The sequence below is a fragment of the Nicotiana tabacum genome, chromosome 6 (assembly GCF_000715075.1).
Source record: "Nicotiana tabacum cultivar K326 chromosome 6, ASM71507v2, whole genome shotgun sequence".
NCBI lineage: Eukaryota > Viridiplantae > Streptophyta > Magnoliopsida > Solanales > Solanaceae > Nicotiana > Nicotiana tabacum.
Window position 1 is genome coordinate 100,998,645 of NC_134085.1, and position 14,144 is coordinate 101,012,788.

General features: G+C 40.6%; 1 protein-coding gene across 1 annotated transcript; it reads right to left on the reverse strand.

Moving 5' to 3' along the window:
• Nucleotides 1-1,259: 1,259 nt before the first annotated feature.
• LOC107808671 (cation/H(+) antiporter 15-like) lies at nucleotides 1,260-4,770 on the reverse strand. Its single transcript, XM_016633210.2, has 3 exons — nucleotides 4,429-4,770; nucleotides 2,717-3,721; nucleotides 1,260-2,626 (listed from the first exon to the last, which is right to left on the reverse strand). The coding sequence occupies exons 1-3, from the start codon at nucleotides 4,654-4,656 to the stop codon at nucleotides 1,361-1,363; spliced, it is 2,499 nt and encodes an 832-aa protein (XP_016488696.2). The 5' UTR covers nucleotides 4,657-4,770; the 3' UTR covers nucleotides 1,260-1,360.
• Nucleotides 4,771-14,144: the final 9,374 nt, after the last annotated feature.

Sequence of the window (14,144 nt, forward strand, 5' to 3'; positions counted from 1 at the left end):
ATGATTTTGAAAATTGAGAAAATTTCAAGTAGCAAAATAAGATCTTAAATAAATATTTGTATTATAGAGGTAATATGAAAGTATTTTAATAATACTCAAACATATATTTGGTAAATTTAAATAATAATTGAATTTTTTGGCAATAAAATCAAAGCGAATAAATAAATTTTTTAAAAGTAGAAAAAATCTATATTATACCTTTTATATTAAGAAAGGATATTCCGTCAAATAGCGAGATGAGAAAGTATCTTCTGAATTATGATGAGAAAATTCATACAATGTATTATATAACATAACTAATATTATAATAAAGCCAACCAAAAAAATATAGAACAATGAAAGAAGTGGCAAGCCACTCGAGATACTAACAAAGCTAAATGAGTTGGCTAGTTTTTCGCTGGACGAAGAAATCAACTTTTTAAGGTTAATTGTTCTTCTCTAGCAACAATTTTATAAAGACAAATCGATGAAATTTATTTATTTATTTCTAATTTAATTCTTTTGAATGTGATCGCTAAATTTAGTATGCAATATATACATATATATATTAACATTCTCGCCCATTTTTCTTCATTTAATTTGACGGTAAGTTCATGTCTCCTTCATTTAATTTGAGATTACAATGAACTTTCTTGCCCATTTTTCTTCATTTAATTTGACGGGAAGTTCATGTTTCCTTCATTTAATTTGAGATTACAATGAACCTTCTTGCCCATTTTGCTTTGTATGACTTGTTATTTACTTTTCATTGGATTTGGAGTGTCAATCTATGACTCTGAGTCTCTGACTATCACATTAGTGTTTCTTTTAAGCGGTCGTTTGATTACCGAAATAAGAATACTTATTAATATATAATTTAGAATTATAGCTTTTTCATGTTTGATTATCGATATTATCTAATAACGGTACCATATAATAAGCGGGATAGACCAAGGGTTATATATCCCAAAATTATCACTAGGCGGGATAGACCAAGGGATATATATCCCAAAATTATCACATGGGATATCCCAAAACTGAACCAAACGACCCCCAAGTGTTTCTCTTTATGTGTTTCTTTATTATTAGCTTTTCTTTTTATCAATTTTGTAAAATACTTTTCGTGATTTTTATGTCTTTTCTAAAGTAATAATTTTGTAATCAACACATGTACGGAGGAATTGAGGAGAAGGAAACAAGGTAATTTGAGGGGACATTAATTTTTGACTAAAACTAGAGGGAAAAACTAATTTTTCACGCATAAATCAATCGAACCTGTATTCTTTTACGATCATCCTGTAAATAAATATTACTGCTGTATTTAATTCATAGTACTGTACAACGAGCAAAACTACGGAGGTTGTACTGTACATGCAGAACCCTAATTAGTTCTATCTATAGTGATTTCCCATCTTGGATGATCACTAGAGATTGAAACTCTTGGTGTTGATATCCCATTATTAATTGCATTGTTCATGTCTGGATATTGTCCATCTTGATTGTTAACTACTGGTTTCATTGTCCTGCTCGTCCACTTCCCTCTAATTCTTTGCTGCTGCACCACTAGAATTGATGCTGTGAATCCAATATCTGTTGAAGCCAAGAAATCTCCCACCACACCAAGTTCTGGACATTCACTCCATGCCCCAAGTCCTACTAGCAAAGGAGAATCTTCATGGTGCCTCCCTACAACTATTAAATCAAATCTATCTTCTAATCCCCTAAGTGAAGCAGATAGCCCAACCCCATCTCTCGTAACGTGTTCTTCGTATACGAAGTTCTCATTCGTTGAGTTTTCGTATCGGACTGCTTCGATCAAGCTGTTGTCTAGCTTTCTTTCTCTGGCATTGTCATACCCAAACATAAGGAAACGGATGATTGTTATCGATACGTTTTTGTGTCTAGCCATTCGGGCACCATAGGCTAGTGATTCTGCATCATCAGGACCTCCAATGTAGACCACAGCAACATGGTAAATGTTGCCCTGATTGCTTAGTGTTGCCATGGATCCCTTTAGGATTCCACGATCGACTAGTATGCCTACAGAACAAGGCGCTTTTCTGAGGACTTTCGTGTTGATAGTTTGGATGGCACGACTTACTGTTCCAATGGAGCCATCAATTTCCCAATGTTTGTGGAATGGTAGGATCATAATGGTAGCATTCTGGTCCAGGGCCAAACGACAAATGTCCTCAGGCATTAGTTCATAATGTGTGATGTCGGTGAATGGTTGAAGCGTGACACAACTTTCAAAGGCAAGCTCATATTGTCTAAGTGCATTGATGATTTGCAATGATATTGAAGCATCCTGAGGGATGGCTCCCTGGGAATGATTATACGTGATAAGAAGAGGAGCGGCTCTACCCACGAGCTCAATGAGAACGAGAGCTATGACGCCAATGGGGCTTTGTTCTGTTGCATTGGATGCTTCAAGTAAGTTGACCATAGTTGGCACACTTTGTAGATCATGAACGCAGACCAATATCCTTAGCTCTGAGTCCGGCTTTGAATGCTGAATCGTCCTTCTCATCATTGGAGCTTGTTGTTCAAGTGCACGAAAGAGAAATCTTATTAGCGGTGTAATGATCACCATAACTAAAACAACAGAGAGCATGATAGCCACTGCAAAGTGTTCATCTGATAGGGCCTAGCATTGATTAGAAAGAGATCAAATCATTTACTAAATCTTTTTGGAATAATTTGGGGAAAAGAAAAAGAAAAGTTGATGAAATGTCACCTGTGAAACTCTCCATAAGTTAAAGAAAACAACATCACATATGCCTCTAGCATTCAGTATCAGACCAAGAATGACAGAGTCTTGAATGGTTAATCCCGTGTAACGAGTTATGATCATCATTATTACAATCTTGACGAGGACGCCAAAGAGAACTAGAAGGGCAATAACCCATAGGGACTTAAAATGAATGGTGAAAATGTCTGTTTTGAGGCCACTGGTGGTGAGAAAAACCGGGTACAAAACCTTGCCAACTGGATAATGAAGTTTCCTGATCAAAGCTGCGCCCAAAGGCGGGCCTTCAGGAATGGCCATGCCTAACACAAGTGATCCAAATAGGTAGTGTTGCCCAACCGTCTCAGCAGTTAATACGTACAACAATACAAGTATTAAGACACAAACAAAGTAGTTTTCCCCAACAGGTTTTTCTTCTGGTCTAAGTCTTAATGTCTTCTTAATAGCAGGCCTAATGGAAAAAACTGTGAATATGACTAAGATCAAAGGCGAGACAATCGAACCTAGTTTCTGCGCCATAGTATGTTCTTTCTCCAACTGCAACTTTATAAAACCTACTGAAGCCAAGGTTAAGCCAATTATATCACAAAACATAGCTGAAGAAGTGGCTAGGCGGCCTTGGTCAGTATTGAGAAGTTGCATCTCTTTAAGAAGGGAACATACGTTGGGAAAGCCAATAACACATTGTGAAGCTGCTACAATAGGCAGAGCTTTTGCAAGAAGAGGATCCATAACGACGAAATGTTTTATAAGCATCGCTAGCGCCATAGTGGATCCTAGTGAGGTGAACATTACAGTGACACCAATGATAATGGCCTTTTTCCCTGGCCTGAACATCCTTTTCGAGTCACACTCAACTCCTATGGCGAAAAGATTGAACAGAACACCAAATGTTGCTGCAGTTTCTAATGCCATAACACCTCTAGTCGGGAACATGGTTTCTCTCACTGATTCCAGATGCCCCAATAGTGATGGTCCAAATATTATACCACCCTGAGTTGCAATTCAAAAATTGTTAGCTCATATTTCATCACTTCAAGAACAGTATTACACGAGCAAAAGGAAGTTTTCACCCCTTTTTATCAATCAACACAAATAAATCAAAAGACAAGTAAAAATAGGAACCGATTGGGGACATCATAGTTACCTTTTCAGTATAAATTCATAACATGCTTACGGATTTTGAATAATGTGAATCATACAATGACCCAATGATGCAGTAATTTACTTTGCAAGTTTAGTATCATAGCTGGAAATGTGAATAAAATAATAAAGGCAATCTTACTCCATTTTATTACAATTCCTCGAACGTCCATTGAAAAAAGTGGGAGACCAATTTAGCCTCATATTTCAATGTTGAATAATTCAGAAGCCTAGTGCAATTATAGATGTTAAAGGACTGCCCACTGCACAAAGCATCCGCGTTCATGCAAGGTTTGGGAAAGGGCCGCACCCCAAAGGGGTGTGAAGCAGGCAGCCTACTCTGATACAAGCATCAGTGATTCCACGGCTCGAACCCGTGACCTATAGGTCACACCGAGACAGCTTGACCGTTGCTCCTAGGCTCCCCTTTTGCGATTATAGATGTTACTAATATTTCTAAACTTAATATAGCGTACGTTGATACACGCTATTATGTATTTTAATTTCTACTATGATATGGATCCAAATTAAGGTTGATATAAAAGAAAAGTACTTACTAGAACTTGGGCGACAAGGGAAGGTTGACCTAAAGGCTTGAGGCCAGCATCAATGAGGAGAGAGGTTAATGAAATTACAGAAAGCTGAAATACCATAAGAGGTGCAGGAAACTTTAAAGGGTTGCGAACTTTGTAACCATTGGAGGAAACATCTTCTGGATCATAGCACAATATATTCTGCGCAGTAGATGATGTTGAGGTGTTGTTTAAAACTGCCGCATTCCCCATTGTTACGTTTTGTGTTATTTGTGCTTATTTCTTCTTTCTATCTTAAGTTTCTTATTTTTCTTTCTTTTCAGGGTAAGAATTGCAAGAGATGAGACATAGAAAGATGAAGTTTTCTTATTCCAAGCACTAAGTGAGATGCATTACTCATGATTGGTGGATTAAGTTTGTTATGAGTAAATGGTCTATAAATTGAACAGATGATATTAACTTGACACGTATTTCTATTTTCTCTCCACCTACATCGCTCAATTTTTTAGGGACATTGGTTGAAGAAAAAAGAGAGTGGGAGGTGATTAGTATAAATCAGTAGTATTAAATTGCAAAATGCATATTTAGACTGAATTTGGTAACTATATGGAGTAGTAGGTTATTAGACTTGATGCGTGCATTAGCAAAAACAAAGAGAAAACTTAAAATGGATAAAGTGTATCAGTAATGCTGGTATTAGTTATACTTACATATTTCTTATCCATTATTTGGTTTGATATATTAAAGCGTTGCACAATTTCTAAAAGAATTGTTTGTTTACAAAAATACTCTCATAACCGGTCCATCACTTTATCTTTTTGTAATGACCCAAAGGGTCATCTTATGTTTTAGAACTCGATCGGTGTTCCGAAGCCTTTAAAACCTCATTTTATCCCTCCTCGATTTGCGTGCGTAGTCCGGGCATGTTTCCGAAAAGCTTTTATGTTGAAAGTTGATGAAAATAATAATTTTTGCCTTTAAAAGGTTATTTAGCTGACTTCGGTCAACGTTTTGAGCAAACGGATCCGGATTCGTATTTTGACAGTCCCGGTGGGTCCATATCAAAATATGGGACTTGGGCATATGTCCGAATCGAATTTCGAGGTCTTTAACTCGAGATATGAATTTATGTTGAAAATTTAAAAGAATGGCCTAAGTCCCATAATGGGACTGTTTAATAGCAGGGCGACAGCGTTCATCGCGTTCGCGAAGGGCAGCTTCCTAAAGACTTACGCGATCGTGAAGGCTACGCCACCTGGTCTTCGTGTTCACAAGCCCTCGCTCGCGTTTGCGATAAAGAATGACTGATCCCCTCCCCAGGTCCCTAAAGCATCGCATTCGCGAACAAATTCACAATTCTTAGGCCATTCTTTCAAATTTTCAAAAGTCAAACAACCTAAGGGCGATTCTCTCAAGCTAATTTTTTCTTCAAAGTGTTGGTAAGTGATTCCAAACCATTTTCTTTCGATTACCCATTGCATTCCATGAATTTACCACCTAAAATTTAGGATTTTCATGATAGAAATTGGGGGTTTGGGCAGAATTAGGGATTTTTGGGAAATTGGGATATAGACCTTAATTTAGGGTCGGATTTCAAAATTAATTTCATATTCGGGCTCGGGGGTGAATGGGTAAATAAATTTCAGTCCGAACGTCAGGTTTTGACCAGTGGGCCCGGAGACGGTTTTTGACTTTTTGAGGGAAAGTTTGGAAAATCTAAATTTATGCATTGTAGTTGATTCCTTAGCAATAATTGATGTTATTGAGTTAATTGTGGCTAGATACGAATGATTCAGAGGTGGTTACTAGAGAAAAAGCGGTAATTGAGCATTGAGTGGCCCGCGGAGCGAGGTAAGTATCGTGGTTAACCTTGGCTTGAGGGATTAGGTCTTATTTGCCTATTTGCTATGTGTTTGAATGTTGAGTACAATGTATAGGTGAGGTGACGAGTACATATGCATTATTGTTAAGTCACAACATGCTAGTGAGTCTTATTCATAAAAATTGTAGCTTTCGGTGATCATACTATCCATGCTTAGATTAGTTTATTGTTATGTTGATCGTTTTTATCATATGTACTGATTTTGGTATTGATTGAGTATTGATTCAAAGTCAAGGTTGATATTGTGGAAGCAAATGTTGAAGTAAGACTTGTTGTTGTCATTTCTATCTCCCTATTATTATTATTCCTTGAGGGAGAGTGTTAATGCACGAAGGGTGATGCCGTGACATTCTTATTTGATTTATATGGTGAGGTTGAGAGTAAAAGCACGAAGGGTGATGTCGTGCCATGTTATGAGAGAGTTAATGCACGAAGGGTGATGTCGTGCCATTCTTATTTAATTTATATAGTGAGGTTGAGAGTAAAAGTACGAAGGGTGATCCCGTGCCATTTTTATTGATTATCTGGTGAGGTTGAGAATAAAACATGAAGGATGGTGACGTGCATTTTCTGTTGCTGTGTTTACTTGTTATTACTTGTTCAAGGTGTACTAGCTGCTTAGATTTCTTTACTTATGTGATTCTTTATCTTGCAATCCCCTCAGCATGTTCCCCTCTCGTTATTATTTGTTCAGCTTCTATTAGTTGTTATTGTGCTCGTATATTATTTAACTGCACATGTTTATGTATGTGTCTTGTCCTAGCCTCGTCACTACATTGCTAAGGTTAGGCTCGGCACTTACTAGTACACGGGGTCGGTTGTACTGATACTGCACTCTGCACTTTCTGTGCAGATTTTTGGTACTGGCTTGAGTTGACTCCGAGCTTAGCAGCTAGACTTGATCGATAGGAGACCAAGGTAGATATGTTAATGTCTGCAAAACCTAGAGCCTCTTCCTAGACTTGTTATTTTACTATTTCTTTTCTTTCAGAATAGTGTATTATCTTTCAGACTCTATTTGTAGTAAATTGCAGTAGGCTCGTGAGTTCTGACTCCAGATCCTACATGTTTTAGTTACTTTGGGTTTTATAATATTCCGCAAACTCTGATTAGCTTTTGTTTAGCTTAATTAAGTTTTGTCGTTAAATTAGCTAAAGTTGATTTTGTGAATTCTCTAACGTTGGCTTGCTTAGAAAGTGAAATGTTAGGCGCCATCATGATCCCGAAGGTGGGAATTCTGGGTCGTGACAAGTTGGGTTCAGAGCACTAGGTTGCCTAGGTCTCACAATTCACGAGCAAACTTAGTGGAGTCTGGAGGATCAATATGGAGACGTCTGTACTTGTTTTCCATAGGCTATGGAGTTAGGAATAGTTTCACTTCTATTCTTCTCCGTCGTGCAATTTTGTTCTCTCAATGCTAATTGAACTCTTCTACTCTTGTTCTTTCGCAGATGGTGCGAACATGCACCGCGTCTTCAGCTGAGCAACAGCCAGAGTCCCTAATGACAACTCCTACGAGGGGCAGAGGACGAGGTCGAGGCCGTGCCAGAGGATGAGGTCGAGGCCGTGCCAGAGGCCGAGGCAGGGGCAAGGCTCAGCCCAGAGCCCGAGCAGCAGCACCAGCGGCGGAGCCTCAGGTTGACTTTGATGATGAGGTTCCGCCCAGACAGTTTTAGTGGGCCCAACTCAGGTCCTAGAGGGGTTTATTGCTACCCCAATACTCCAGGATTCTCTGGTCCGTCTAGTTGGCCTTATGGAGAGCGTCACCCGGGCAGGCTTGCTTCCTGTAACACTAGCCATCTCTCAGGCTGGAGGAGGTGACCAAACTCCTGCTACTCACACCCCGGAGCAGATGGCTCCCCAGTTTCAGACTCCAGCAGCTGAGCCAGTTGGAGCACTTCCACCGGGTGTTGCAACATAGACCAATGCCGTATCAACTATGCCTTCTGAGGCTTTATGGAGATTGGATAGGTTTACCAAGATTTTCCTAGTTCACTATGGCGGTACATCTTTAGAGGATCCCAGGATAATTTGGATAGTTGTCATGAGGTGTTACGGAACCTGGAGATAGTGGAGACCAATGGGGTCAACTTTGTTGCATTTTATCTGTCGGGTTCCGCCAAGAAATGGTGAAGGGATTATATGTTGGCCAGATCAGCTGGGTCGCCGGCTCTTACTTGGGACTAGTTCTCTCAGCTATTTCTTGATAAGTATCTTCCTATCACTCAGAGAGATGACTATTGGAGGCAGTTCGAGCGTCTGCAGCAGGGCTCCATGAATGTCACTCAGTACGAGACTCGATTCGTGGATTTGGCCCATCATGCTATCCTTCTACTTCCTACCAAGAGAGAGAGAGGGTGAGGAGGTTTATTGAGGGACTTGCTCAGCCTATTAGATTGCAGATGGCTAAGGAGACTAGGAGTGAGATTTCTTTTCAGGCGGTAGCAAATATTATCAGGCGAGTCGAGATGGTTCTAGCTCAGGGGAGTGGTCAAGGATATGACAAGAGACCTCGTCATTCTGGCAGATTCAGTGGTGCCTCGCCTGGAGGCAAGGGTACTTTTGGTATAAGCCATCCTCCCAGACCATTTAGTTCATCCAGGATTCTCACGGTGCTTCAGGTGGCCGTGGTCCTCCTATGTAGTATTCCAATCAGCTAGCCTACAGTGCACCACCAACTCCTATCAATGCACCTCCACTCCAGAGTTTTCATGGTGGTTACTCAGGCCGCCAGGGTCAGTTTTAGGGTCATCAGCCACATCAGCTAAAATCTTGTTATACTTGTGGCGATCCGAGGCACATTGCTAGGTTTTTCCCTCGAGCATTGAGTAGTTCTCAGCATCAGGGTTCTCGTGCCATGGCCTCGGCACCGGGTGTCTCATTGCCCACTCAGCCAGCTAGAGGTAGGGGTCAGACAACTAGAGGTAGAGGTCAGGCCGCTAGAGGTGGAAGCCAGCCAAACATGGCCCATCCTCGAGATGTAGTTCAGAGTGGTGGGGCCCAGCCCTGATACTATGCTTTTCCAGCCAGGCTTGAGGCTAAGTCATCTGACGCGATTATCACATGTACGGTTTCAGTTTGCAGTAAGGATGCCTCAGTATTATTTGATCCAGGTTCTGCTTATTCATATGTGTCATCCTATTTTGCTTCATATTTAGTTGTGCCCCGTGATTCCTTGAATGCCCTGTATATGTGTCCACACTGGTGGGGGATTTTATTATTGTAGATCGTGTCTATCGTTCGTGTGCGATTATTATTGGGGGTCTTGAAACTCGTGTAGATCTCATATTTCTCGATATGGTTGATTTTGATATCATTTTGGGGATGGATTGGTTGTCACCTTATCATGCTATATTGGACTGTCACACCAAGACAGTGACCTTAGCGTTGCCGGGGTTGCCTCGATTAGAGTGGAGAGGGACTCCTAGTCATTCTACCAGTAGGGTTATTTCTTATTTGAAGGCTCGGCGTATGGTGGAGAAGGGGTGTCTAGCTTATTTGGCTTATGTCCGCGATTCTAGTGCGGAGGTTCCTTCCACGGATTCTGTACTAGTTGTTCGAGAGTTTTCAGAGGTATTTCCTACAGACCTCCCAGGAATGCCACCCGACAGGGATATTGACTTCTGTATTGTTTTGGCTCTAGGAACTTAACCCATTTCTATTCTGCCATACCGCATGGCCCCGCCAGAGTTAAAAGAGTTGAAGGAGCAGTTGAAGATTTGCTTGATAAAGGCTTTATTAGACCCAGTGTCTCGCCTTGGGGTGTGCTTGTGTTATTTGTAAAGAAGAAAGATGGGTCGATGAGGATGTGCATTGATTACCGGTAGTCGAACAAAATCACTATTAAGAACACATCCATTGCCGAGGATTGATAACTTATTTGATCAGCTTCAGGGTGACAAAGTGTTTTCAAAGATCGATCTGAGGTCTGGCTACCATCAGTTGAGGATTAGAATGTCCGATGTCTCTAAGACAACCTTTTGGACTCGATGGGCATTATGAGTTCCTGGTGATGTCATTTGGCTTGACAAATGCCCCAACAACATTTATGGATTTGATGAACCAGGTGTTCAAGCCTTACCTGGATTCCTTTGTGATTGTGTTCATTGATAATATCTTGATCTACTCCCACAGTTGAGAGGAGCATGAGCAGCATCTTCGGATCGTACTTCAGATGATGAGAGACAGCCAGTTGTATGCTATATTTTCAAAATGTGAGTTTTGGTTGGACTCGGTCGCTTTCTTGGGGCACGTTGTATCAGTAGAGGGTATTCAGGTGGATCCTAAGAAGATTGAGGCCATTCAAAATTGGCCTAGACCTACTTCAGCCATAGAGATCCGTAGTTTCTTAGGATTAGCGGGTTATTACCATCGGTTTCTGGAGGGTTTTTCATCTATAGCAGCCCCGTTGACTAGGTTAACCCAGAAGGGTGCCCCGTTCAGATGGTCAGACGAGTATGAGGTGAGCTTTCGGAAGCTCAAGACAGCTTTGACTACGGCGTCAGTGTTGGTGTTGTCCACAGGTTCAGGGACTTATGCAGTATATTGTGACGCATCTCGTATTGGACTTGGTGCGGTATTGATACAGGGTGGCAAGGTTATTGCATATGCTTCACTGCAGCTAAAGGTTAACGGGAAGAATTATCCCGTTCATAACTTGGAGCTGGCAGCCATTGTTCATGCGTTGAATATTTGGACACTATCTATATGGCATGTCGTGTGAAGTGTTCATGGATCATAAAAGTTCATAGTATTTGTTCAAGCAAAAGGAGCTCAATTTGAGGCAGAGGTGGTGGTTGGAGCTATTGAAAGACTATGATATCACCATCTTGTATCATCCCGGGAAGACCAATGTGGTGGCTGATGCTTTGAGTAGGAAGTAAGCTAGTATGGGCAGCCTTGCGTAGATTCCAGTCGGTGAGAGACCGCTTGCATTAGATGTTCAAACCTTAGCCAATCAGTTCGTGAGGTTGGATGTTTCTGAACCTAGTAGTGTTTTAGCTTGTACAGTTGCTTGGTCTTCTTTGTTTGAGCGCATCAGGGAGCGGCAGTATGATGACCCTCATTTGTTTGTCCTTAGGGACACAGTGCGGCACGGTGATGCCAAGCAGGTTACGGTTGGAGATGATGGAATTTTGAGGATGCAGGGTCATGTTTGTGTGCCTAATGTGGATGGACTTCGTGAGTTGATTCTAGAGGAGGCCTATAGTTCTCGGTATTCTATTCATACAGGCGCCGCCAAGATGTATTAGGACTTGTGGCAGCATTATTAGTGGAGGAGGATGAAGAAGTATATAGTTGCATATGTAGCTCGGTGTCTAAATTGCCAGCAAGTAAAGTACGAGCATCAGAGACCTGGTGGTTTTTTCAGAAGATAGAGATTCCTAAGTGGAAGTTGGAGCGTATCACTATGGATTTCGTTGTTGGACTCCCACGAACTCAAAGGAAGTATGATGCAGTTTGGGTTATTGTGGATAGATTGACCAAGTCAGCAAATTTCATTCCCGTGGTAGTTACCTGTTCTTCAGAGTGGTTGGCAGAGATTTATATCCGTGAGATCGTTCGTCTTCGCGGTGTGCCCGTGTCTATCATTTATAATCGAGGTACGTAGTTTACCTCACACTTCTAGGGGCAGTACAACGTGAGTTGGGTACACGGGTTGCGTTGAGCACATCACTTCATCCTCAGACGGATGGACAGTCTAAGCGTACTATTCAGATCTTGGAGGATATGCTCCGCGCATGTGTTATAGACTTTGGAGGATCGTGGGATCAGTTCTTACCGCTTGTTGTGCCCCTTTTTTCCTCGCAGAGTTCGGGCTTCGACATTCATTGGGAACAATTCATTTCCTTTTGGGAATTGGGTATTTGAATTTGAAGAGTCGCCACCTAACGGATTAAGGTGCGTTAGGGCACCTAGAGCAATTAACTCATATAACTAGTTTGCATTACCATAGATTAGGGTAAGGGCTCGAAATAACCTTGAGGGGAAGGTATTAGGCATCACTTGCGGTCCACAACGGTGGGTTCTGGCTGAACTCAATTATGTGAATTAATCATTTAACAAATAGATAGTCTAAGCACACATATAAGATAGAGAAAATTTGACAGATAAGCAGTCTAAGCACATATGTACGATAAAGGAATCTTAACAAATAAGCAGTCTAAGCACATGTATGTAAATAAGATGAGGGAGGTCCTAGGTTTGTCACCCTATAGGATCACATCTGTACAATACCCGGTAATCCTTCCTCAACTAGAGGGGTTACGCGTGCCATTAGCGCACATGTCATCATATTCTTTACTACCCAATTCCCTCCCCTTAGTTATCGCCTAAAACATTCTAGCAACCTTAATATATATCTTATGTGTGCACTACCCGTCCCTTTACTTATATAGTGCTGGATGTATTTTAGGACTTCTAGTTAGGGTGGATCTAGACTCTCCTACAGTAATTAAAGGATAGAAACTCTAGGCGACAACCAAAATAATTAGGACTGTCAAGTAAAGAACAATTAAGGGGGCTCATATTTTACCTCCACAAATAGAACAAACAAATGCACGTCTCAGACAACAATGTTTTTAGACATTTGGAAAGAGTCCTAATGACAGGATATCTAGGTGAACACAAATCAGAACATATACAAAGCTTTATTAAAGCGGGAACCAATACCTAACAGTTTGCCTACTGATTTTAGAGGGGCTGCTGAATCTGGATAGTTAATCAGAAGCACAGTTTATAGTTTACATGATTTTAGTCGCCCTATAGGCTTGCCTAGGCGTGTATCAATGATATCCTATAGACATGATCTCTAGTCGTCAATCAGAAGTGCATTAACCAGTAAAACCATTTTAAACAAGTTGTTTGGGTTCATTAGATCCTATGGGCATGTTGTTTATAGGTGAGGACTGGTTTTAGATGGTGCAACAATTTTAAAACCTGGTTGGCATGAGAGGATTGATTTTAAACTAACCAAACATAATGTACAGAATGTAAGATTGGTTTTAGACCCTACAGGCATGGTTTCTAAGTGCTAAATATGTTGGACCTATTCAACATGACTCTTAAATGCAGAAATTAACTTTAAACTTATAGGCATGATATCTAAACGTACAAGACTAATTTAAACTAATAGGCATGATATCTAAACGTGCAAGACTGATTTTTAACCTATAGGTATGATATCTAAAAGTGCCAGATTTGATTTTAACCTATGAGCATGGTATCTAAAATGCATGCAAATAGTCAAACAACACAACAATATGATTTCTAATTGCATAAGTAGATTTGAACCCTATAGTCATGATATCTAGAATACACACAAGTGATGAACATTGCAATATCCTATAGGCATGGCTTCTAGGATGTAAACACTGATTTTAAATCCTATAGGCATGATATCTGCCCATTCCCAACAAAATATGTATAATAATCCCTCCCTGTTTACTAATTTTCCCAATATCTATTTACAAAGTAATTAATATTACAAACCAAGTGTAAAAATGAATTACATGAATGATAACAGTATATAATAGGGAGCCTAGATAGGCCCAAGGCAAAACCTGAGGAACCAGGCCTTCAAACAGTCTCAAATGCCATATCTCATAGTGCAAGAGGGGTACCCTAATGTGTCAAAGTTCCCAAGGGCCTCAAGGACCCAGTGCAATGCTCACACCAAGGTCCTTTTAAAAATCATCATCTTGTACAGTATGGAGTAGCCAGCCCCAGTGTGTCAAAGTTCAGAGGAGCCTCATGGACTCCAAGGCAATGCTCATACTGGAGGGGCAAGAGCCTAAGTGTTCTAGGAATTGAAGTGGATAGTGCTTTACAAGAGTAATTTTGAGAAAACAGTTTCAGA